This window comes from Brachionichthys hirsutus, chromosome 9 (genome assembly GCF_040956055.1).
Source record: "Brachionichthys hirsutus isolate HB-005 chromosome 9, CSIRO-AGI_Bhir_v1, whole genome shotgun sequence".
Lineage (NCBI taxonomy): Eukaryota > Metazoa > Chordata > Actinopteri > Lophiiformes > Brachionichthyidae > Brachionichthys > Brachionichthys hirsutus.
The window spans coordinates 5,779,401-5,805,337 of record NC_090905.1 but is presented as its reverse complement, the minus strand read 5'-3'; the positions used below and the strand labels follow the sequence as shown (position 1 = coordinate 5,805,337).

The 25,937-nt window shown below is 44.6% G+C and overlaps 2 protein-coding genes across 2 annotated transcripts in view; one reads left to right on the top strand and one right to left on the bottom strand.

Annotated features, from left to right (window-relative positions):
* unc13a (unc-13 homolog A (C. elegans)) overlaps positions 1 to 11,593 on the top strand; it is a 29,582-nt gene extending 17,989 nt beyond the window's left edge. Inside the window, exons 26-43 of the mRNA XM_068743027.1 lie at positions 251 to 384; positions 532 to 617; positions 764 to 890; positions 1,001 to 1,097; positions 1,678 to 1,821; positions 1,946 to 2,023; positions 2,151 to 2,228; positions 2,415 to 2,503; positions 2,584 to 2,730; positions 3,053 to 3,176; positions 5,869 to 5,898; positions 6,230 to 6,286; positions 6,474 to 6,554; positions 7,000 to 7,147; positions 7,876 to 7,932; positions 10,895 to 10,987; positions 11,075 to 11,234; positions 11,305 to 11,593. Coding sequence (XP_068599128.1) covers positions 251 to 384; positions 532 to 617; positions 764 to 890; positions 1,001 to 1,097; positions 1,678 to 1,821; positions 1,946 to 2,023; positions 2,151 to 2,228; positions 2,415 to 2,503; positions 2,584 to 2,730; positions 3,053 to 3,176; positions 5,869 to 5,898; positions 6,230 to 6,286; positions 6,474 to 6,554; positions 7,000 to 7,147; positions 7,876 to 7,932; positions 10,895 to 10,987; positions 11,075 to 11,234; positions 11,305 to 11,593 — 2,019 coding nt within the window. The remainder of the gene's footprint in view (positions 1 to 250; positions 385 to 531; positions 618 to 763; positions 891 to 1,000; positions 1,098 to 1,677; positions 1,822 to 1,945; positions 2,024 to 2,150; positions 2,229 to 2,414; positions 2,504 to 2,583; positions 2,731 to 3,052; positions 3,177 to 5,868; positions 5,899 to 6,229; positions 6,287 to 6,473; positions 6,555 to 6,999; positions 7,148 to 7,875; positions 7,933 to 10,894; positions 10,988 to 11,074; positions 11,235 to 11,304) is intronic.
* Positions 11,594 to 15,055: 3,462 nt separating this feature from the next.
* On the bottom strand, positions 15,056 to 25,762 carry si:dkey-110c1.10 (unconventional myosin-Va). The gene is made up of 35 exons (XM_068743769.1): positions 25,736 to 25,762; positions 25,122 to 25,232; positions 24,866 to 25,034; positions 24,526 to 24,670; positions 24,265 to 24,421; positions 24,030 to 24,173; positions 23,871 to 23,952; positions 23,645 to 23,752; positions 23,320 to 23,432; positions 22,944 to 23,212; positions 22,728 to 22,809; positions 22,176 to 22,316; positions 21,962 to 22,093; positions 21,789 to 21,872; positions 21,593 to 21,709; positions 21,414 to 21,511; positions 21,213 to 21,299; positions 20,147 to 20,473; positions 19,836 to 19,992; positions 19,454 to 19,693; positions 19,165 to 19,374; positions 18,922 to 19,015; positions 18,698 to 18,846; positions 18,436 to 18,618; positions 18,252 to 18,340; positions 18,046 to 18,160; positions 17,770 to 17,875; positions 17,448 to 17,576; positions 16,920 to 17,071; positions 16,651 to 16,740; positions 16,358 to 16,490; positions 15,977 to 16,274; positions 15,473 to 15,647; positions 15,300 to 15,380; positions 15,056 to 15,214 (listed from the first exon to the last, which is right to left on the bottom strand). Exons 1-35 carry the CDS (start codon positions 25,760 to 25,762, stop codon positions 15,056 to 15,058), a joined length of 4,953 nt encoding a protein of 1,650 aa, XP_068599870.1.
* Between the last annotated feature and the right edge of the window lie 175 nt (positions 25,763 to 25,937).

Genomic DNA, 25,937 nt, shown 5'->3' with positions numbered 1-25,937 from the left:
AAAAAAAAAACTAAATAGCACAAAATTAAATAACTACATCTCTGTAGGAAATTGTTCCATTTGTTGTCTTATCCAACAAGCACGTTGTGCTTTGTGACCTTCAACTTCAAATGTTGTGGTTTTAAGAGTTCATTGGCAGACCGGAATTAACATGGCAGTTCATGCCAATATTCTCATCACATATGGAACATTTATTTATGTGTTTATTTATGTGTTTATTGCGACTCAAGTTGTGTCATTGCCTTTCCAGGCTAAGCAGGGTGCTGTGCCTCCAGAGGAGCAGGGACCCAGCATCAAGAATCTGGACTTTTGGTCCAAACTCATCACTCTTATCGTCTCCATTATTGAGGAGGACAAGAACTCTTATACACCCTGTTTGAACCAGTATGTCTCTACTCCTATTTGTTTCTCCCTTATCTACAGCAACACTTTGTTCCTCTATCAGTAATATATAACTTAGAAGTATAATTTCAGCCTCATATATATTCTATATGTGCATGCAATAAGCTTTTTCTCCTCTTCCCCATCCAGATTTCCCCAGGAATTAAATGTGGGTAAAATCAGTGCTGAAGTGATGTGGAACCTGTTTGCTCAGGATATGAAGTATGCAATGGAGGGTGAGTGACATCAATGACAAGGAGCAGACTGTGACCTGAAGTATTGATAGATAAATGGTAAACCATTGGTGCTTAATAAATGCACAACAAACGCGTTGGGTTCAGCCAGTTCTCATGCATTTGTCTTGTTTTATTTGTGCTGGCAGAACATGAAAAGAATCGCCTGTGCAAGAGTGCAGATTACATGAACCTGCATTTCAAGGTCAAGTGGCTGTACAACGAGTACTGCAAAGACTTGCCGTTTTTTAAGAGCAGGGTGCCTGAATATCCTGCGTGAGTTGCAGCTCATCCATCGCTGTTTAGCAGATTAATAACAGAGATTAAAATGCAATAAAACTTCTCCTCTTGTGTGATTTTATTTTTATATGTTCTGTTTTGCCTAGGTGGTTTGAGCCATTTGTTATTCAGTGGCTTGATGAAAACGAGGAAGTGTCTCGGGACTTTCTGCACGGTGCTTTGGAGAGAGACAAGAAAGATGGGGTAAAAATCCTCCACTCCTTATCGTCCCTTTAAACACGGGGCTGCTGCTGATGTTCAAGCAGAACTGCTCTAATCCTTTCTTTGTTCTTCCTCTCATGCTCAAACTTACCAAAGTTTCACCTTCCATTTTGTTCTGCCTCCGTCAATGTGCTTCAATATATATAGACTCGAAGGAAGCGTGGTTAAGACATTCACGTATTCCAGGAGGGGTTTGACTCTGTCACAGCAGGATCTTGTGAATTAGTGGCCCCTCTCCAAAGTTTTAACTGCAAGAAAACTCTCCTCACCTCATTCCTTGGACTCCCCAGAGGAACACCTTCAGTGTTACCTTCAGCCAATAAGGGTCAGGCATTAACCAGCAGTTGCAATAAAACAGAAAGAGAAGCTGCTACCTGTCGACTGATGGCTGATGGCTGGATAAAAGATTACCCTTGGATGTAACATCAAAGCTTTGTGCCTGAGGTCACGTCTGCTGGGAGCAAGCTTCTCAGCGTCGACTTCTACGGCTCCTTGATCGTGTCTTTTCCCACATTATTTGATTCTTTGTTTTTAATCTCCTGCCACGGTTTCCACCCTGCAGTTCCAGGTCACATCGGAGCATGCTTTGTTCTCCTGCTCGGTGGTGGACGTGTTTTCCCAGCTGAACCAGAGCTTTGAGATCATCAGGAAGCTGGAGTGCCCAGATCCCCAGATCGTAGGGCATTACATGAAGCGATTCGCTAAGGTAGAGGCAGCGGAATTTCAGTGAGCAGTCCAATTGTGATAAGATCATTGCGCGACAAAATAAAACTGTGATTACTTTTAGATAGCAGTGTAATATTAAATACTCTTTCCCATGTTTCTGTCAGACCATCAGCAATGTGCTTCTGTCCTATGCTGACATCATCTCCAAGCTATTTGCCAACTATGTCAGCATGGAGAAAGTGGTGAGTATACTAGTTTCATCCCATGACCACTAGAAAACATACTAATAGAAATGGAAATGATGTCGGACAAATGAATCTGATGCAAACAAGATGTTGTTTTAGAGACGGGCGATCTTTCTGTCTTCAGCCCTGCATCCTGATTAACAACATCCAACAGCTGAGAGTCCAGCTGGAGAAGATGTTTGAAGCGATGGGTGGAAAAGATGTGAGTCATTCTCTCTGTTTCTGTCCCCTCTTTAGTTCCAACTCCAAACCAGTGTTGTTCACACAGTTGAGATATATTTTTAATCCAAATGTGTTCGTTCATGTCATGATTAAAGCGTCCCTGCGCAGTCATTCCGAATAGCACTGTGTGTGTGTGTGTGTGTGTGTGTCCCATGTAACGCTTTAGCTGTGTGTCGAGGCCAGCGACATCCTGAAGGACCTGCAGGTTAAACTCAACAATGTCATGGATGATCTCAGCAGGGTCTTCTCTGTCAGGTAGAAATACACTTCCACATTATTGTGATGCGCACTTAGACAGTTTGACTAAATGAAACAGTTCTACTTTTCTCTCGTAGTTTCCAGCCTCACATAGAGGAGAATGTGAAGCAGATGGGCGACATCCTTGCTCAGGTGAAGGGAACCTCAAATGTCGGGAATGCCAGCAGCGTTGCCCAGGACGCTGACAATGTATTGCAGCCCATTATGGAGTTTCTGGACAGCAAGTGAGCCAGTCTGCCATTTAAGTGTATAGAATGCACAGATTGTTCCGCTTTTTGGTTGTGCAGAACTAGCCTGGATTAGATATGTGCCTGGGTTTGTCTCTGAATACAATTTAAAGCTCCAAAGCTTGGAAAAACAGTTAAACTGCTGTGTGTATCTCATACTTAGGTCTGTAAGATCTTCAAACTAGATTGAACATTAAAAAAGGCAACACTAGTTGTTAAAAAAATGCACGTTTTAAATGAGAATCTTATCAATTAAACGAAACATATTTTTCATCTCCCCCTTCCTTCCTTCCCTCCCTCCCTCTTTCCCTGCTGCCAGCCTGACTTTGTTTGCCAAGATCTGTGAGAAGACTGTTCTGAAACGAGTGCTGAAGGAGCTCTGGAAGCTGGTGATGAACACCATGGAGAAGACCATCGTTCTGCCGCCGCTAACGGACCAAACGGTGAGGGCACTCCGACTTGTGGAACACATAAAGATCACAAATGATGCTCAGCCACACTTGTTAATCTGGCTCTCATTTCTGATAGTCTGAAGCAGAGATGCTTGTTCTTATTGAGTGGGTATATATATATATATATATATGTGTGTGTGTGTTCCAAAGGGCTCAGTGATTATTTTAATTTAGTGTGAATGTTACTGTGAAATGTGAGAACAACTACATGCAGAGGATCTAATACCGGAGGAGGTGGAGATTGAGAAAAGGGAGCGCAAAGGCAGATGTTTTTGTGTGTAATGATTTAACGGTCGAACAGCACACCCACGTGATATCCTGTTCACTCCTTAAACCCCGCACACATTTTATTTCCACCTTCGTCCATCCAAAGTATCAAAAATGAAAATGTGGATTTAATAAGGAGAGTGCACCATAATCATTCAGACACCAGCTCAGGGCTGCTCTCCAGCATGTCGGCCAACCGTTTGGAGAGATTTCTGATTCAGAAGCAGCCCACAATAAACGGCGGCTAAATGTTTCTGCCCGGAGGATCTGGCCCTCTTTCAAAAAGAGTCAGACATTTTGGAAAGCAGCCTCTTGTTTTGTTTTGTTTTGATATACGTGTTCCTATTTCTGTTTTGTTATTAAATGAAGAGCCTCGTATCACTGTTGATTAATCTGGGTTTAGCGCGTGTTTATATACTATACTACATGGGATTAATAAAGTATATATATATATCCCTCTATCTATCTAGCCTCTGTCCATATAGATGAAGATAGGGAGCACTTAGTGTTCTCCTGGACTCTCTGTTCCCGTACTTAGTTCAGGCTTTAGACAGGTATCCATTGGTCCATGCCCCCCCCCAGCCCTGGGGCCCAAAGCTGTGTTTTTTTTTATTGATGTGGGGCTCTTTGCAGCTTTACTGACCCTTCTCTCTGGTTGTTGTTGTGATTACTATTACATCCCGCTCCCAACGCTCTCCCTCCACAGATGATTGTAAGTACAGCACTCCTGCGTGTGTGTCTGTCTGTCCGTCCACGGTGGTTGGGTCTCTGCTATATGTGGCTGCGATCTTCCCCTGTTATTTTTTTTACCCCCACATCACACCCTCTCACCCCTTGTAGCCCCTCAGATCTGTCCCAGTTCTCTTTCATTTCTTCTCCTCCTCCTTCTCTTTTCCTGTCCAACACTGTCTCTCTTTCGAGAAGGCAGAAGCATGGTGCATTCCTGGTTCTAATTGGTCCCACTCTCCCGCAACGATTTCCAGCAATCAATAGTTTTCTCTCTCTCTCTTCAATTGTCATTTCTTCCTGAATGCTCTCCTCAAACAGGAAGTGGAGCTCCTCTCTTGTTGCCTTGTTGCCTTGTTTCTTCTCATGCACTGTGTCCTTTTAGTGAGATTCTGGTGGGGTGACTGATCTCTCAGTGGCTTGGTGTCCTGACCTCCCCCTTTCCTCTCCTTCTCTGCTCTCGCCCTGTCCCCACCTCTCCTACTTGTTTGAACTTTGCCCTGCCCCACCGTCCACTGTGGGTTTGTTGCTTGCATCTGATCGATTGAAGCACTGCAGTCCTCTCAGAATACGACACTGCACTGTATGTCTGTGCAGACCTGTCATGTTGGTCTGTCCTGGTGTGGGTTCATGTTCTCTTACTACTATGATGATTTTAATGCTGTTATTATGTCACTTCTGATGCACAAGATGTTAGAAATGTAATCTGCTATTGGTCAACAACGGTGCATTCAAAGTACGATGCAAATGTTGCTCTTAAAGCTCTACCCTATGTGCTGACTTTTATTTTGAATTTAATTAATGGAATTACAGTAACGGACATCTACAGAATGCAACAAAATCTGTAGATGAGTCTAGACTTTTTTTAATAGGATGGAGTTCATCATCATTTTCTAAATTTGGTTGAAAATGTTGTGAGTGTTTTATATTATTATAAAAACGAGATTGACCATCTCAAAGGGTTATTCCTCTAAATAAACAAATGTATGTATATTGTACCATTGATGTTGTTGTTATCTTATCTTTAACATCTTCCTTATATCTGTGTGTTAATATGTAGTGACAGCTGGGAGTTAGGTAAAGACTGGAAGTGTGGAGGAAACAACCTGCCTGTTTCCACCACCTAGCAGCTCGTCTGAAGCTCGAGCTGAAATATGTCATATTATGTTTGTCATAATTTGTGAATTTTAATGCAGCTATGTACTATATTTCTTTGCTATATTGTGGTGTCCAGCATTCATTGAGTCTTCCACATTACACAGACAAATATCTAACTCTGTTTCTCTATCATACAAAAGTTACATACATATTTTATATCATCTATAGATTTTTATTTCATTGCAACATTTCATGACTCCTTTAGTTCTATTTTTTTCAAGAGTATTTCCTTTGTTTGTTTTTGTTTTGGTGCAAATTAATTGCAGCCGACTCGGCACCAGTATCAGGCCCCTGTAAAAACGTACAGCAAAGTGAGCTAAAGCATCCCTTTAGTCAACATATATGCTTTATTCTGTGCCAACCAGCATCTGGTTGAACAGCGTTTTGTTTGTTTGTGATAAGGCAGCAAGCTAATTAGCCAATGAACGACGTTTTCACTGTTTCACACTTTGTAAAGCCACACATGCACCTTTGATTGCATATTTTCCTGTAGTCAGTACGAGTAAGTATTAACCACCTGCTCTCTTTCCAGGGGAGGCTGAAGAGTGCTTCTCACAGTGATGTAAGGACTAAATCCCTTAAGATCAATGTGTCTTGTCTTTCTCTATGTCTTCGCTCTGTCTCCATCGCTGTCCCTCCGTTCGCCAGTCAAACAAAGCAGTAGAAATATTGATTTTTCTGTTTTAGAAACAAAATGCATCTCTTTTGCTGTGAAGTGTTGTGCAAATCGTGAAGAAGACTCCCAGTCTAAATTACATGCAGACATTTATAGACCAAATGCACCTAAAAGCTTTACTGCCTCCCTTTATAGTCATGGAAATAACAATGCTCTCCTCTCCCCTATCTGCACCCGTTTTCTTCTCTCTTCTTTCCTCTCTTTCTTTCTCTTACAGGGCACTCAGCTCATCTTCAATGCTGCAAAGGAGCTGGGTCAGCTGTCCAAGCTGAAGGTGCCATATACTTTTACTCGGCAGCAGGATGTTTGACTGTACTTGTACTGTAATACATGCTCCTGTGTGACTGTACTTGTACTCTAACATTCTATCTAATAAATATATTCATCGTCATCTTCAGCAGAAAATATGAAATAATGCAAATGATTGGTGCCTGCTCTTCGGTTGTTGTTGTTGTATTCAGGAGCACATGGTTCGTGAGGAGGCCAAAGCGCTCTCGCCTAAGCAGTGTGCTGTGATAGAGCTGGCCCTGGACACCATTAAGGTAAGCACTTAACACCTGTGTGGATTTTTGATGTTCTCCCTGTGTCCGCGTGAGTTCTCTCCAGGTTCTCTGGTTTCCTCCCACCTCCAAAAATGAATTGATTACTCAAAATTGTCCATAGTGTATGAGTGTGTGCGTGAATGGTTGTCTGTCTCTGTGTGGCCCAGCAAGAATATTAAAGTTATTTTTACCAAACACAATTTTTTTCTTTTTTCTTTTACCTAGAACTGTTAACGTTAGACAAAAAAAAAAAAACAATTACAAAAAACGTTTGTGAGTGTTTACAATAAATAATTTGCCATAAACAGACTTGCTTCTAATGGATTAATCAAACTGTCTTTGCAGCACTGGATTATTCTCTAAACTTTTGGAATTTCTTCTTTGAGAATCTCTAAATGTAATCGTATCTTCTGTTTTCCCTTCTGGCTCTGTTTGTGTACCTTAGCAATATTTCCACGCTGGTGGTGTGGGCCTGAAGAAGACTTTCCTGGAGAAGAGTCCCGACCTCCTGTCTCTGCACTACGCCCTGTCCCTCTACACTCAGGCTACGGACAAGCTCATTAAGACCTTCGTCCAGTCGCAGAACGCTCAAGGTAACCTGACGGCCTTCACTCTGGGAAGCTCTTCCCTCTGTCTGTGTTTCCAGTAGCTTCATTTAAGTGTGCAGTTAATTTCTAACGCCACATAATAATCTGCTTGTCGTTGCTGCATCCCCGTTTTATCTGTGCTCTCAGTGTCTTTTACTTCTCTGTTGTTAGGATATCCCAAACAGTAGCACGATATTGTCTCTTTGCTCTCCTGGTAGACAGCCTCCGGAAATCCAGACACTGATCTTTGCATGATCTGACAGCCATATGCAATGAAAGAATAAATACCCGCCCCCCCCTCTTTTCTTTTGTTGCTTTGATTCGATTGCTCAGCCTCCATCCTGCTGGCAGACGGCTGATTCACTGTCCCTGAGCACTGCTGGGAGAAATGCTGTTTGAGTGGATGGTATTTTGATATTTAAACATCAAGTGGGTTTTTGAAGCAACCAAAAGCTCATTTTGGAGAAGCAGATCTGTTTCAGCTTTGCATGCTGCAGGATTGTTTAGTGCATAAGAAACATTTTTTTTAAATAGAAAGCGTCCATAGCTTTGTGAGTTATCTTGCTAAGAGGCAGATAAACATAACAAACAGAGCTGTCCCATCTTTAGGGATAACTCTTATAAATGCTGGTCTTTTTCACATCACTATTCTGTTATTCATGATTTACTCATTTTTCTACGTGTTTCTTCTCTCTCTCTGTGTACTCCCTCCTTCTGACCCGTCTGTGGGCCAGTGTTCGGCGGGAAAGGGTTGAGGTTCGCCACTAGTGAGGATGTTTACCCAGAGAAGGGTATGTGGCATTCAGGCTCAGGGCCTGATACACCCGGGTCTACCAGAGAGCCTGCAGACCAAAGCCCAACTCCTTCCACCCTCCACCTCCCATGTGCACCCTGAAACTCCCCCCTGCCTGCTCAAACTCATCCAGACAGACCAATGAAATGTACAGATTGAACATACTCCCTCCCTTTTTTCCTCTGCATTCCTGCACACACAAACTGCACCCCCACCCACCACAGCAATGACAACATGGACTTTATGCATTCATGCACGTGAAGTAGACACTGATGTCTGTATATGTACAGAGCTGCGCTGAATACATATGGGACATATATGTATGAGCAGACACCAAAGCATGATGCGCTGACATCAGACAGAGAGAATAGAAATGCATTAAAGTGTGGAGGAATCCCAATCCAGCATGACGTCACCAAGAGAGGCCTGGGGATGTGAGCCTGTGTGTGACCGTGATTGTGTGTGTGCGCGTGCACATGGTTGAGAGGAAGATGACGAGCAGCGCCAATGTGACTGGGTGAGACGGCGCTAAAGGTTGCTGAAGCAGAAGCTTCCGCCTGTTCCTCCAGCGAGGAAAGAGAAAGGCGTCTCCACAGCGTTACAGCCCTTCTCATTGTGTTTGACACAAAAGGCACTTGTGAGGAAGACTAGGGTAATTCCGAAGATGATGATGATGCCTGTAGACTCTGGTTTGTCTGGGAGGGCTGCTTGTCCTTGCCTGCTCTGTCAGCACACAAACACAAAGATGGACACCAACCAGCTCGCACACATGGCTGCTCGCACGTGCAGCATGACGCAGTGATGGAGACGGATTCTCAGCTCCGCCCTCCCCTCCACAGATTGAGGCCGTGGGTCAGGCGGTCTAATTTCTTCTATCACTTTAGATTTGTGTCAAAGGATTTGACTCTTACCCACATGTGCGGGGTAAGATGCAGGAGCTGCCCGTGTTCAGTGTTGGTGTATGGACTTTATTAATGACTCACGCACTCGAGCGTCCTGGCCGTCCTCCCAGATGGTCACTAAAGTAGATACATCTCCAGCTAGGACATTATTGTGCCTAATTGGACGAGTTGTTCTCCTCTGGACAGACGGGTGGAGATGAAGAGCAGCCATAATTGTGAATCGTGAAGACAGAATCCAGAGAGAAGAGTCAACCATGCAGAGTTTTAAGTCGTACATCTGAACTTCAGACTGAATTTAAACAACTTGAATGACACGGAACATGTGAATTTGTGTCCCTTGAAATAATCTTACATTTTTAGTTTTGGTTCTTTTTTTCAAAGAGAGATGTTCTTGTAGAAGATTAAAAGAGAGGGATTGGGATTTCGAAATATAAAAGATGGTCTTCAGGCCACGAGCCTCTCAAATGATTAGGATTCTTCTTTGCTTCCATAGTGGAGCTATAAACAGGAAGTATGCCGTTTATTTTCCCATCATCTTTTAGATAATTGAATCCCAACATATGGAGCAACTTCCTGCTGAGCAGATTTCACTGGAGCGATTTCCCAACCTTGTTAAAGATGAGTGATAAAAGCAGGACGACTTAACGAAGCTCGGCTGCCGATTCTTTTGAAATGGACTCCTGCTGATCAGTCATGACTTCCACAAGCTGTTGTATTTGTGGCTGAACCGATCAAGACTCTGAGCTCGGGGGAATACTTTCCCGCAATCACGGAACACGAGTTTTGAGATTGAAAGTCTATTCTGGGATAGATTTACAATATGGTGCTAAATTTGTACTTTAATGAAGAAGAAGAAAAGCTTGCGTTTTTCTTGGAAACATCTTCCTTCCTCTCTGGCAGCAAAGTTTCTTCCTCATCTTTTATGGACGTCCTCCACAGAGTAGATGAGGCCAGATGGATGGCTGCTTCTCTCTTTGGTCCTGCTGGCAGCGGGACTAACAATCCCATAATGCTCCCTGGAGAGATACGGAGAGCTGCATGCCAGGAACACTCTGCCGTCCAACTCCCACGGACACCTTTTTAGTGGGCGGCCATTGGAAAATGCACAGACAACCTGCAACGGATGCCTTCGACAGGCCGAAGACATTAATTAAAACATTGAAAGTGAACGTCCATCTGTCACTGTATCCTTTTGGAGTTGAGTTGATCTCATCCACTTGTTGAGAAGCAGCATAGAAATATAATGAGACCCGGAAGGAAAAGATTCTTCCGCTGTCTCCCTCCCAGACAAACGGAGTCAACAAACAGCCGTAGGGAATGCACTCTGCAGGAAAACGTAATGACGATGTCAGCTCTGGATCTCAAAGGCTCATAGAGTTGGGCTCAGTCCTTTGATCTGATTTGAGATTCAGAACAGCTTCGCTCTCCGACTTGTACTTTTCCATCCCACCATGCCTTGGGTAAAAGAATTGACCAAGGAATGGGTGTGTCCACCTGTGTGCATCCATTTGAGCATGCCCTGACCTGATCTATGTCGGGGGGGGGGGGGGGATTACCTTCTTTACCTTCTCTATCTCTTCCTAACCACGCTGCATCCGAACAGACGCCTTGCATCTATGAGTGGGCATGAATCATTGCCCTGTCTGGATCCAAATTGTTGCCTCTTAATTTGCTGAGTAACTTAAATCTAATAAGGCGTTGTCAAATTACAATGCAGGCTGCTTTATGAAGGAATATATCGCATTCCCTCTGGATTCTAGTTGTAGAGTTCATCAGTTATGTTTTTGCCCATTCATAGCAGCTAAGTCTGATTGTCCACTTCCAGACCACGAATGTGAACTCCTGCTAAACAGTAATTTGTTTTATAGAAATATCTGCCTTTTCAATATTTTGTCATATCCAATGGTTTACAGGCAAATCCATTTCAATGTTCAGTTTCTCAGATTGAAATGGAATTTTATCTGCAACCTCGAGAAGGAGGTTCAAAAGTTGAGGGCACAATGGTTTGTGCCAGATTCATAGATTACCTCCTCGCGCTCCGTCTCCCCCCCCCGTCAGGTTCTGGGGTGGATGATGCCGTGGGAGAGGTGTCCATCCATGTGGAGATTTTCACTCACCCCAACACTGGAGAGCACAAGGTCACAGTGAAAGGTTCGTTCCCTGTCTTAGTATCCCTGTGGGGGGGGGACGAAGCCCTACAACTGCATTCGGGGGGCTTTGATTCCTCTCTGATTTCAGTGGTGGCTGCCAACGACCTGAGGTGGCAGACGCAGGGAATATTCCGACCGTTTGTGGAGGTCTTCATCATCGGCCCTCACCTCAGCGACAAGAAGAGGAAGTACGCCACGAAGTCCAAGAACAACAGCTGGGCTCCAAAATACAATGAAACCTTCACTTTGTGAGTAATTTCACAATGAAATAGAGATGACAATGATTATATGTGTTGCTGAACCTCGTCTCCATGGCAGCACCTTGAGTAACGAAGTGGGGCCCGAGTGCTACGAGCTGCAGGTCTGCGTGAAGGACTACTGCTTCGCGCGAGAGGACCGCACCGTAGGCATGGCCGTCCTGCAGCTGAAGGACGTAGCCTCCAAAGGCAGCGTGGCGTGCTGGCTACCGCTGGGTAAACGCATCCACATGGACGAGACGGGCCTCACCGTCCTGCGGATCCTCTCGCAACGCAACAATGACGACGTGGCCAAGGAGTTTGTCAAGCTCAAGTCCGACCAGCGCTCTGCAGAGGAGGGCCGCAGCTAAACTGGGGCTCAACGGGACGTTGCCACCTACTGCCCCGGAGCTCTCCCTGAGCCGCCGCTAGCCACTGCCCAGACGATCCAGTGTTGGAAAAGCACAGACGACAGTCTCATGCATCCAGTGCTGTAAAGCTATTCATTTTAGTGGAAATGCTAAACCGTTTGTTGCATATATAATCAGTTCAATCATTGAGCATCTATCAGCTCTCCTCTATCCGTAGAGGTGAATCGTGCCATGTTGACCTGGCGAGGGTGAGAAAAATCTCATCTAGCCTGTACATGATTCATGTTTGCTTCCCATCGCATGATCTCTTGGCTCGTCTATTGTCCAGTTCCTTTCACCCTTCCCTGGCTCGCGCCCACATAACGAAAGGGTCGCAAGTGCCAACAGATTATTGCTGAAACATGCCGAGACCAGCCCGAAGCACAACGGGACCAGCCGTCTAACCGGCAAGGCCTCAGACATTCCAAATAATGAGCGGGGAGAACGGGGAACTGAGCACTATTGAGTTACGGTAACACTCAATAGTTATTTACTGCCATACTTTATAATTAGATTTATAGATATCATATATAAAGGACATAAGTAAATCCTCAAAGGCTGCATTTCTTTCTAAGGCTTGAAATTCAGCCTTGAAGTCCAGGTGTTTGGCCACAATCTGGATGGATGAGAGTCAGATATACATTTAATTCTATACAGGATTATTGGGTGGACATGTCGTACTTGAATGGTTGTCCTTGTCCGTCTTCTACTCTGTGACAGAGCACACTGCCTGACACCCTTATGCCTTCTGTCTCGTTGACCCTCTTACAGTGTGTCTGCCTCCTATATAGCGATGCTGAGCTGATGAAAACACGCCTTCAGGAACATGCGTGCGTGCGAGTGATCATGTCTGAGTGCAAATGTAGGATCTGCAGCTTTGAGCTTGCGTGGCTCCTAATGTGTGAGCGTGTTTGTAAGATGTTCTTATGCTGACCTCATGTGACCCCCCTCGTGTTGCCTGTTATCCTCAATTGTTATCACAGGAAGCCATTACAAGCTCAGAACCCAACATTGAGGACGAGTCGAGATTTACAACTGCGTCTTTTACTTTTGGGGACAGTTATTTATATAATTTTGAATTACTGCAGACATTCCAGAGGCAGAGAACCCCCCTGCTGGTTGTCTGAGAGGAGTGCGACAGAATAAGAGACGAATATGCAAATATTATTACTTTGACAAGTTTAACTTGTGAATGCAAGATGTCTCCCAATGCGGTCCGTCCTCGCTGCACGTGCGTTGAGAAGTTTTCACATTGCATTTTTATGTACACTGACTATTTAACCACAATTTGGCTGCCAAATTGTTTGTGATGTCACAAGTCATGTTCATAGAGACACCTCCTAAAATCAGATTTTTCACAAGAATAGATCAAAATAAATCACTTACAGCAATGAATGTCCTTTTAGTGTCAGGAAAACATGGGTTTTTTTTTTAATGGGGGGGGATTTAAAGAAGATAGCAAATCAAACCTGGCATGCAGCAAATGATAAAATAATGTTACAATCTCACACCCTGCAGTTTAGGGAAAGGAGAAATCATGCATGAGCCCTAACGATCCAGACGCTGTGACCCTGATCGCTGATAATCAAAGCTCTGATAAGGCGTGCAGATCCTAACGACAGCAAGCCCGGTGCAGACATTTAGAAGAGGGCTTAGACTTCAGAGGAAATGCAGTGTGAATATTTGGAAGCACGGCGATCTTGTTTAGTTTTATTACTTATGGAATGACATGAAATACAAACATGGTTCACTTTGTCTTAAAAAAAAACAAGGGACTCTCACGTGAAATGAAAATTGTTTTGTATCAGCTAATCACTTTTAAGCATGACTCTTAGTGCAACTTCTATTTTGATGAATGCTCTTTTTTAAAAGACGGATGAGTTTATTTATCTGAGCGGGGTATACGTTTGCTGTGAGAAAGGAGTCTAGGTTTAATATCAGGGTGTTTTCTTTTGTGTCTCGGTAGGTCACCACTGATGAGTTTGACAGTTTCAACAAGGCCTAGAAACTGAACTCTATGCATCTCATGTATCGAATCTACGTAGATGAGTCATTCTCTGAGGAAGGCTTATGTTTACATTGTGGATTAATCTTATATCAGAGCAAGTGTTTGTCTGATATGTCGTAAATGTTGTTTATTGTAATGGGCCAAATATCACATTTGTACAAGAGGTGGTTAGAGATTGAAATTTGTTTGTTTGTACAGAGGAAAATAATCTGGAAGAGAGAATTCAACAGTTGCAGATTGGAATTGTAAATACATTGGCTACAACACACAAGTCAGACGCTTGACGTTTGCTGCTCTTTTCTAGACTTGAATTTTGCTCTGAGTGACTGGACATGTGTGTGGGTGCCCAATCTGGTCTGTAGCTAATATTGGACGCTATAAGAGGGCTGTGTAGAGATTTGCACAAATCTGGTTGGACTTCAATAAACACAGTTTTCATATAAACTCTAAAAAATGACAGCTCAGCGTCACTCTGAGGTGTGCAACGCCTTTTTTTCAAGCTGCCATCTGCACATTCTTTTACTAACTTAAAATTGCAGGTACACAACTTTCAAATAACCGGTAATGCCACGGAAAAATAAATCTTTATTGCTGTTGACGATGCTAGTTTAGGGAATTGTTCCAGAGGCTCAATTTGCCCGTTTGTGGCGTTTGGTTCCGACATGTGGGACAGGAACGTACAGAAGTTGAGGATGAGGGAAAACGTTAGAAGCACAATGAACAGCACACCGATGCCAAGTGGACAGACATGCATGATCTGTTCTGTCCTGCTGACCTGACACCTGCACAGTGGCGCCAGGCCTGTACTTCCAGAAATGGTGCATGACAGGAACAAGAAAATAGAAACTAAAATATATATATATTGTGCCAGCACGCATAATTATTTGATGTTTGATGCAAATTGTTGTCTCCTTTATTTTGATATTTTGTTTGTGAATATATAAATATGTATTACTGATGACGTGTAGTGGTACAAAGTACTCGCATGAGAATTTTTTTATACACAAGATGTTTCTAATTCAGCGTGTTTGTTTTTTTTAATTCTGGTTGTTCTAATTGGGGGGGGGTGAGGTTGCTGGAACTGCAGTCTCATTGTGTTTCTGCTTCCAATAAAATATCAAGTTAAAAAAATGCTTCATCTAATTCCTTCTTTGTCAAACAACATTTAACCTTGTTTCTTACTTGTTATTAGGCGGTGAGAGGAAAGCATCGGTCTCAGCTGAGATTTTTAACACTATTCTTCAATAAACTAACAATAACTAAGAGCTTAATTCAACATGTTCGAGGTACAAAATGAACTGTGAGAGAAAAATTACGAATATAAAACCTCCTAGAAGTTACTTACATTTCAAATTAGATATGTTGGAGTTAAATTATATAGTGTTTGCTGCAAAAGACGATAGTCAGCCTGTTCTTTAAGTTCTGTGTAGAAAAGAGATCTTGAGAGCGTCCGGGATGACGAGCTGCTCACTGTGGAGAACGGGTGGTGGCACATAAGGAAACGTGACAGGAAACACGTGTCTTCCGTCCATCAATAGTGGAGGATGACCGTCAGAGCGGTCTTTGAGAAGCTCCTGCAAAAGCAGAGACAGGAGATGACGTGAGACATTTTATTTTGCACTGATTAAACGCATGAAGACACTCGGCTGCAGAAGGTACCTGGACAATGCGGATGAAATTCAGTGTGACTCTTTCATCAAGGTCACTGTGGGGAGTGTAGAGGGTCAGGATCTTCACAATCTGTTGCACAAAACAGATCCGAGCAGGAACTTAGTCTTTATTTGAGCAAAAAAAAAATATTCCTATTCAAGCAGAGATGACCAGAGAGACACCTGCTGGTTGGACAGGGCAGTGCATGTCTCAACAAGCGCCTGTGCGTCCCCCTGTGTCGTTTTCCCCGCCTGCAGCAGTTGGACGGCCTGGATGAGGGGCTCCAGCGTGGACACAGCGCCCCCTGTCTGCAGACCTCGGCTCCGCAACCATTCCTCCAGCAGACTCGCATTGAAGCTTTGTGACAAAGAAAGACATGCTTTTTAATAATCTAATGTTTACACAGGTTCACAAAAAATATTACATAATAAACGTAATCAGCTTTTTACAGAAGTATTGCTGATACTACTGTGGTCTTTTGAGGTTACAATCAGGAGGTAAATCTTTTATTTGCAATGTTTTTCCTATCAAATTACAATATAGAGACGAGACAATGAAAATGAAGCATATAAGGAGTTTGATGCCAAACTCCTTATATGCTTCATTGCAAGAGTTCAGGTCTTATTGGAGGTAAATTAAAAAATATGTCTAAAGTATGTTAGGTGCCATTCTGTGTACATTTCTACCGTATTTGCAAGCCGCGACTCCAGCAGCACATGTCTTTCCTCAGCAACAGGATGGTGAGCGCCGAGGCAGAGATACGGTAGGTGAGCTGACGGAAGGCCTGCTCCATCTGTGTCAGGGGCAGATCCTGGCGCGACATAGCCGTGTGGAGGGCTCCCAGCTCCCTCAGCACCGATGCCATAGTTGGAGCATCGCCTCCTACTTTCCTGGGGTCTGAGCCTGCTCGCTTTCTGGACGTTACCAATTTCACTGCAGAACCAGAAAGGCCTTGGATGGTCTCGCTTTCTAGCAAAGCAGGGGCTGAGGGAGAGAATGAGCAGGAGGTAAGATGCGATGAGGGGGGGGGGGAAGCATCAATAGGGCTGTGCTCATGGTAGCAGTACTTATGATGCTTTTTAGGGATTTTTCAGTGATGGAGATGAGCTGCTGATAGGCCTGGATGCTGAGATCATTCAGTGCACGAATCAGGTCACTCGCATCAATGGTCAATGGAATCAGTTCACCCGAATCAAGAGTCTGAAAACAATACAGTCACACATTCATGCTTTTTATATATTCCTAATGTCTATCGTAAAGATGATGTCCTATTGATTCTACACATTTGGCACTAGAACCTACAATTATTCATTTTCCACTATGGTTTCAGTAAAAACGAAGCTCCCAGTTGATAGCATACCTGTTTTGGGGAGTGCTGGGTCAGCAGGTCGTGCAATAGACAGGCGTTCTTCAGCCATAAAGCCGTCATGTTTACATCACTACAATGTTTCTGGAGGGACATCAGTTTAAAATGTTGTCAGAGCAACAGTGATTTGATGAAATCGAATAAATTACTCTATTAAATGCATGCATTGTGTGCAAGCAGGGAAAGTAGAGGGTCAGCTTACCCAACGGCAGGCCTATGTACAAAGCCTCTACCGTATGCTGCAGATTCAGAGCTGAGGTTACCTTCAGAGCTGCTTTCATCGCTGTGACGGCGGCACCACAGAGCGAGCGAGCCTGAGCACGGTCTCCGCTGCAGTCGGCGTGGCGAACACACAGGAAGAGCACTCTGGCAGGCAGACCAGAGGGGAGCGACAGGGCGCCGTCACCACGGAGGTCTGGAGCGGAGAGGGGCACAGTGGAGATCAAACCGGGAGCCTCTTACCGCTGCAATACTAAATCACTTTTTACTTTTCATGGTTGGTGTCTAAAGATTCCAAGAACAATTTAAAATCTTTAGATGATGATCCAGATCACCATGTGGACGGTGTAAATCCAACTATAAGGGGAATGAGCTGCTTGGCGGAGGTCTGCGCTCTCCGAGTGCTTTTCTGGCTGATACTTTTTCCGAAGGGAAAACTATGATTTCATCTGTTATTTTTCTGTCAAGACAACAATCATCCATATTCACAACTGAATGAACATTTTGTTTGATTCCCAGGATTAAAAAAAAGGCAGATAGAGGAGCGCAAGGCGGACAGCGGTAGGCCTCACCTGTGATGAGGTTCCTCATGAGCTTGGTTTCATCTCTCTTCTTGCATTCCAACAGACCAGTGACTGTTGCTGTCTTCGGTTGGGATGGACAGGAGGTCGCTGGCTCTGCGTTGAAAGCTGATGGGAGAACTGGAAATAGAAAAATATAAAACAGCAGCAAGCCTACAGAGACATGAGAGACTTTTTAATGTTAAATGAATCCATTATTTAGATGTTAAATTGCGTTTTAAACTGCTTTTAGTGCTTTTATGTGGCGTCAAGTCAAAATGTCATTTCAGTGATGAAATAAAATTATACAGTTCCACAGATAACGACATCTTACCTTGAGTCAGCAGTCGTTTGAGGGAGACAGAGTTTTTCCCCTCCTTTAGCGCCCTCCTCAGTCTGACACACTCGAGCTCTCTGGCCTGCAGCAGTCCCAGCAGGTTCTTTAAACACAAACACACATTAAATTTCTAAAGTTCTTTAAAATGATTCAGAATAAAAAAGAAAATAAGGAAAAAGCCTCAGTGGTGCGAGCTGAGCGAAAGGGAAGTATTAGAGGAAGGTCAGAGGAAGACAAGCCGCTCAATCGAAACACATCTGGAACTTTCAGCACCGGCTGCTCTGCAGTAGAGGAAGAACCGGGGATGGCTTGACTCAGATGCCTCCTCAGGGCATCCAGCTCCTCCTCCTGCTGGCTGCGCTGGATGAGCAGCTGCCTCTCCAGAAACCTGACAAGGACAGTCGGTGGGGGGGGGGGTCATCCTCCATAGATGCAAACCCCAGCAGAAAACTGAATGAATGAGCGAGAGAGTGACTGACTTGTTGGCGACTCGTACAGCGTCATAAGCGTTTTCCAGGTCCTCTCCTGTCATCTTCACTGCAGCGTCCTCCTTCTCCACCAGTTGGTCCTGCCGATGCAAACATGAACACACATTCATGTTTTGACTGAACAACATTGTACTGCAAGCCGCGAGAAGAACCGAGAACGTGTCGCATTTCTCACCGGTGAAATATCCGAGCTCCACGCTGAGACTCTCCTCTCAAAGGAGGGAGACGCTACGCTGGCCCTGCGGACCTCCTCGGGGGAAGGGAAGGCAGATGGAAGCGGCGACAGGGTCAGCGTGGGTGAGAGAGGCTCCAGGCTCAGGCTCTGAGTGGAATCTGTCCTTCTGTAGCCCTGGGTGCGCTGCTGAGAGGAGGAGCCAGGATGTGAATGTTATTTCACAGCAGGAGACGTAAGCGTGTCTGTGGGAGCGACTGTGAACCTCAGAGAGCAGATTCATCTCCCTCAGGTTGTCGTATCTCTGCTCCAGCCTGGTGAACTCTCTCAGGAGGCCCTGATACTTTCTTCTCTCCTCGTCCACCTCGGCTTTTAAAGCTGCACTCGCCTGAGACACGGCCTGATGCAGAACCTCTGCACACACACAATAAAGAATAAAACCGAGGAAACCACAAGGATGGGAGACGACGGGCTGACATGTGACGCTACCTTCCCGTGCTTTTTCTTGCTCGTGCAAACGTGCAGACAGATCCTCTCTCTGTTGGTAATAAATGTCCTTTTCTTCTTGCAGGGCTTGACAAGCCTTGAAAAAGGAGATTGTGAGTAAGCAAAGCGCTACATTAAAGCATCATTTGGTGTTCTCAATGCATAATGGCGCATATAATCATAAATAAATACTATCAGAAGCACAGTTTGACATCTGTGACGTGATTCCCGAGCTAGTAGGCCTACATGCGTGAGTTGAAGGATCTCCTGGGCAGCCTTCTCCACAGCTGTCCTCCTTTCCTCCACCTCCTTCTCGTCGATGGCGGGGCAGACCTGAGGCTTCTCCGGTTTTTCGCTCTCCCGTTTCTGCATCGCTGCCCTCAAAGCCTCCAGCTCTGCAGCAGCAGCCTCACGCTCTGCATGAAGGCTCTTTCTCAAAGCTGCGCTCTCCCTGGCCTGAACACACGCAGAACTTTATCATGAGAACACAGAACAATAATGACAGATGCTTTAGAGCTGACAAGGCTTCACCCACCGCCTGGTCTGCTTTCAGCTGCAGCTGCATCAGTTTGACCTCCATGCCCTTGTTGAGCGCTCTGTACCTCTCCACTGAGCGGGCTTCAGTCTTCAGCTCCAGCAGCTGTTTCCTGGCGGCTCTGCGGCGAACACAGCTCTGCATGAAAACCACCGCCACACGTAGTCGCCTGTACGCCCGCCTCGCCAACCACCCACGAACTCTGGCCTGAAGCAGCACAGCAGCTCGCTCCGCGACCAACTGAGGAGCAAGAGGTGACATTTTAGGTCAGCCCAGCTGAACTGAGCATGCACAATTAATCTCCAAGAAATGAGGGCGCTATTTTATTTTAAGATCTCCTCGAGCAGTCAATGAGGTGCTGATGGCTGTTTTATATGCCGACCATTCTGTATCCGTGGCGTGCCAGCGCGCCCCTTGCGAAGGCCTGGATGGTGATGGTGGCCCGTCGGATCGTGAGGAACAACTGCCGGACCGCCACCATGCGGTAAGTCTTCTGGATGACTAAAGCAGCTTTGGAGTAGCGCAGCATCAGAGTCAGCCTGGAGCCAAAATGACGGAGAAGAAATTCAAGATTTTTGCTGGCGATATTTTTTGAACTTAGATAAGAGTTTCCTGCTGTCACCCGAGAGATGAAAGAGAAATATCTGGGAGAGACCGCAGGTCAAATAGACAAATATGTCTTTCTTTCCTCACCGTCTGGCCAGAGCTCCTCTGCAGTATCTCTGCATTGTCACAGCCGCCCAGCGGATCCTGGTGTATCTCACACGCTCTAGCCATCCTCTGACCCGGCTCTGGATGATCACAGCAGCAACACGCAGCCTCTCTGCTCTGAGTCTCTCCAGAAAAGCCACCTGACCGGCCCGCAAAAAAACTTTTGTTTTTCCAAAGCAGTACTGGTCCGGGTCTGGGATGAGCGCTGGCAGAGCTCGTCTGCACGAGATCTGGGCCTCCTGACTCTGACCCGAACATGGACCCCGAATCAGAAGGCGGTACCTGTTGAAGAATTCCCCGTACGTCCATCTGCACACAATGTTTTTGAGAAGAAATGAACACAAAAGCTTATTAAAATAAAAAATATAATAAACAGCTTGCTAAAAAAGATTCAACAGCTTTATATCATATATTATATATATTAGCTGAGTAAAATAAAATGAAAAAATTATATATATTTAAATATATTTAAACAGCTTAGCAATTATAGATTTTTTAAACATTTTCAAGAAATAAAATATAAAAGAATCAACCTGATAAATGAAAATTCATTTGAAAAAACCGCAGCTTGATAATATCAAATATGTTAAAAAGAAATAATCAAAAATAACCCTGAATAAAGAGATATTTTTAATTACTGGACATTCACACATTCATAATATGGTGACATAATTGTATCACATTATAGGGATTAATATAATTTAAACTTCAACACTTTATAATTGACTGTTTGAGCAGTCTTTGTTGCATGAGAAGGTTTGCTGCATAAGGACGGTAACTTATTACATGTTTATTTATTCCTTGTCCTAATAGAGGAAACTGGGAATAACTGCATGAATAAAAATAAATTGTAATAAATAAAGTATATTTAATGTCCCCGGAAAAAAGTTGCAGTCTATAATCAGACCCCGATAATTTCCTTTAGACTTGGAAGAGAAATGACCAATAATCTTTTTGAAATTCACATTTTACAATACCGGGTAAGTACATTTCATTACAAGGTTTTGTCTGAGAGCTTTCCAGACATAGATGAATGTCTAGGAAGTACCTAGATGGATATCCTGCAGCGCTAATCCGAACCGTCTCCAGCACACCGCAGGCTCTCAACTGCTGGACTGTCCTCCTGGGGTCAAACCTGAGAAGGAAGGCTGTGACCTTGCTTGCTGGACACACCAGTGTCACTAAAAAAAAATACTAAATCAAATAAACAAACATTTGTTGATTTTGTTACACGCCTAAACGAACATACATAAAAGGCTCTTTGAGATCGTTGGGCTTAATGCAGCGCACGTAGTGAGGAGTGGTGCTGTTGAGCGTGTCCATGAGCATCTGTAAGGACTGACGGAACTGACAAACAAGCAAATAAACATCTGACATTAAAGGTGAAACACGCAAAACAAATAGCTACAGGGTCATATGAGCGGTCACCTGGAAGCCCACTGTCAGTTTGTGTTCTCTGGTGGCTCTTTTCCCTGAGCGAACGCTTCCGTTAGCCACGGAGGATTTATGTTCCTGCTGCTGGAACATCTCAGCCACCAGCTCAGACTAACACACACATGCACACAGACATTTAAGCCCTCTGGGGAAGAAAAAAAGAACTTGAGACATTTGAGAACATGCCTACCTGACTGGCTTTGAGAATATTAATGAGCTCCCGGAAAACTGTGTCTCGATTCTTGTCTAAAAAGCCGCCACATTCGTACTGCACCTGATGGAAGAATCGACCCGTTAACAAAAAAAAAAATCATCATCTTCTGCTTAGAAAGTGTTTTCTCATTAGGGATCCAAATCACTCGCCGTGTCGGCAAAGTGCAGGATGATGAAGGCGCTGTTAGACAGGCGAGGTTTCCGAAAGTACGCGTGGGGCTTGCTGGTCAGGTGCTGGTCATACAGCTTCTGCACCCAGCTCTCATCTGAACCTTTGGGCATCTGATGATCACACAGACTGGAGGTTAAGGTCAAGTTTATGTTCCAGACAAATCCATCATAAGAAAGCAGATGAAAGGCAAACCCTGCACTCCTCATCCAAAAGATCAAACAGGCCCAGTTGTGCCTCTATGAGATTGATGCACTGCTGATTGTCGTTGAACTCAATCCTGCTCCAGGGCAGCTCTTCACGGACGTACTCCTCCTGCTCCAAGTGGAACACATGCTGCAGGCAAACACAAAGCACATGGCGAAAAAATTAAATAAAATATCGACACTAATACCGGAACACTCAGAAAACGGTTTTCCAGCTCTGTCAAAATAAGAGTCTGATTATCTGATTTGAGAATTATTTTACAAAACAGACCGTAAACAGAAGGTTCAAGGAAATGAAAGAAGCCATGATGATGATTTTAACCCCTTAAAAGAAAGAGTCAGAAACAGAGCAGCACTTCCTCCTGCATTTTTATAAAGGGGGAAATCATTTAATCCAAAATATCAGAAAAATATTTTCATATGTGATTCAAGAAGCATTTCGCCCACAATACAATACTGTACACCGTACTGGAGGAGAACAAGCATGCCATATATATGCACTAAAACGTGCAGATGGAGGTATAGCTGACACACGACTTACTCTGTTGAATTGCTGTTGCAGTTTTTCATTTGCATAATTAATACAGAACTGCTCAAAGCTGTTCCGGTCAAAGGTCTCAAACCTGCTTCCACAGAGAAGACACGTCAGATTCACTTTGCAACACTGTATTTCGGATTAGAGCAGATTTTATTCAATAAACTTGAGAATGCACACATAAATCCACAAAACTGATTCATCACATATCTCATTGCTCACCCATAGATGTCTAGCACCCCTATTGAGGTTTTGGACGGTCCCCTCTGGGTGCGTAGAGCAGAGTTGAGCCTCTGGACGGTCCAGGCAAACAGCTGGCCGTAGATGTGTTTGGCTAGCGCATCTCTAGCATCCACAGCCTCCTGACCGGACATGGGTTTGACCAGCATCTCTCCCCCTACGGCCAGTCTGCGACGACACAGCCAGTGGGCCATCTGAGGTCCTTCAACACCCAACAGTTTGGAGAAGATGGCCAAAGAACGATCGTTCGTCTGAGCAATAAACAAAGGACCCGTTTCAACGCACACAGCTGCTGTGAAATGTGAGACGAGTTCATTTTCAATCTAATGCACACGCAAAATAGAAATAGACTTCTTACATCAATGTAACTCCCATCAGAACTTCTCCCAATGGCGTGAATGTTGACATTTCCCAGATGCAGAAGAGCTGCAAGGATCCTGAAGAGCTCTATCTGCTGGTCGGACTGCACACCTGCACACCAACACTTTTATTACCTCTTCATAACCAAGTAGGGTTCATCCATCTCTTTTCTTTAATGGCATATACTTTGCGGAGTCAAATCCAGATTTAAAAAACCTCCTTGTTTTCTGGCTGACCAATGGCATCATTCAGTTAAAGATCTTACCACAGTGGTGTGTGTGTGCGTGTGTGTGCGTGCGTGTGTGTGTGTGCATTTACTCTACCCAGAATGCTGAAGGCGTTGCGGGTGCGTTCGAGGTCTGACCAATCATCAGCACCTGGAACCTGCGTCTGTCCTCCCTGGCTGGTGTAGCGGAAGCTTTCAGGTGCATCTTTGGGGGGGGGGGGGGGGGGGGGGGGACAGTGTCAGACTGCATGCTGTGATGAGGACGTAATAGAATACACATTGTGCAGAGGTGTTGCTGTGGTAACATTTTGAAGAGGTCTCACCCAGTTTAAAGGGTCTCATTTCAGGCAGCTCTCTGGAGGCACACAGCTGGTAGAAGATGTGGTAGTTCCTCTCTGCTGAGGCCTGACAGCCACGGAGACACAGACGAATTCTCACGCAGCAAAGACGAGCTCGTGCAAAATAAAATTGCTGAAGCTTACTTGAAACACAACCCTTGACTTCTCCAGGAGGTACGTCCTCATGTGCGCCCCGATGATGTCCCCTTTTCTCCCGAAGCCGATCTCGATGTACTTCCCGAAACGACTGCTGTTGTCGTTCCGAGTGGTTCTAGCATTTCCAATAGACTGCAGGCAAATTGTGTTGATTTTTACTGTTAATAGCAATAGCTGACAGGAAGATCCTCATTTCTGACCCACAAAGCCCGTCATTCCTTACCTCCATTATTGGGTTGGAGGCCAGAACCCTCTCCTCCACGCTGGTCTGCTGCGCTGCTCCTCCAACCACAGCAAAGTATCGCATGGTGAATTTGGCGGAGACCGTTTTCCCCGAGCCGGACTCTCCGCTGATGATGATGGACTGGTTCTTCTCCTCCCTGCGTGAGCGTCACATGTAGTGAAGTTATGCTACGACTATCTTTATCTTTATCTTTTAACTACTCTTAGTCGTTACTGCTTCTCAGAGCCTTTGACCTCTGACCTGGTCATGGTGCGGTAGGCTTCCTCGGCCACAGAAAAGATGTGAGGTTCCATGTCGCCGATGTCCTGACCGCTGTAAGCGTCGATCACCTCCTCCCCGTATATGGGGAGCTGGTCGTACGGGTTGATGGCCACGAGAACAATACCTGGAGCAACAAGAGAAAACACCTCAATATAGATATCAATTATCATTTTGCTTTTATTATACTTTTTCTAGTACAGGTATATAAATACAAAAATACATATATTTCAGTAAAAATTCATAGTGCATGTCTGATTTTCTAAAACGCCAACGGGTATACAGAATATAATCACACATCCTAACCTGCTCCAGTACTCACCACAGTACGTGTAGATGCTGCTGTAATCCAGGAATCTAATCCGGAGGTTGTGCAAGACGGCAGGCTCGTGGAGGAAGCTGAGAGCCGTTAGATTATTTTCTCCCTCCAAGATGTCAGGGTTGCCCAGTGGTGGGAGATCAGAGGAGGACCCCACCGGGTAAAGGATTTCCTGCCAGCACAAATAGAGGCTAAATCCTGTGTTTGGAATCAGCGAGACCCTTGAACGCTGATTCTTGGATACCGCTTCTGTCCATACCTTTCCATTAGAGACCTGCAACAGCAGATGTCTGTCCCCAGGACTGTAGTCCTGGAGGAGCAGGGCGGACACCCAAACTGCATCGGGGTCAGGAATCCACACATTTGCTCCCTAGCAAAGGAACAGACTGTCAAACTGGCACTATTCAGGTACGTGCCACACTTCCTGGCCCCCACCCCAGACAAGACATTTGTCACCGATCAGCATAAAAGGCTCCTAAACGGTGTTAAAAATTAACACCGGTCATCCTACACTTAAATGCTTGCTTGGATTAGTCATCTACTTTTTGCAGTTATTTCATTTAATCTCAAATTAGGTTTGAATTCACACGATCACACAGTAATATATATATACTGTATATATATATATATACACACAACCAAGAGGACAGAAAAAAGGTGGACATTTTCAGATTCTGTCTCAGCAAATCCATCAGTAGTTTCCATGTCATCATGGAAGGCGATGGTCTTAACCTCAAAAACAGATTGTTGTATGTCATACAAATGATATTTAACCATCACAAAGCTTTCATCACTAACAATACCCCCCCCTGCTTCGAGGACCCACTAATATTTGACAATGCAGCGGAGAATAAAAGGCCCGTCATTAGTTACCTTGCTGTATAACTCCAGCGAAGCCATCTCAACTATTTCAAAGAATTTGGGAAGACATTTAAAAAAAAAAAGAACAGGAGAGGTAACATCTAGAGTCGCGGCTGCATCCTCCACTGGAGCCGGCGTGCGCCCTGCTGACAGTACGTTGCACTTTGTCCAGGCTCGCAGAGACATGAGGACAGACGAGTTAACTGTTAATCTG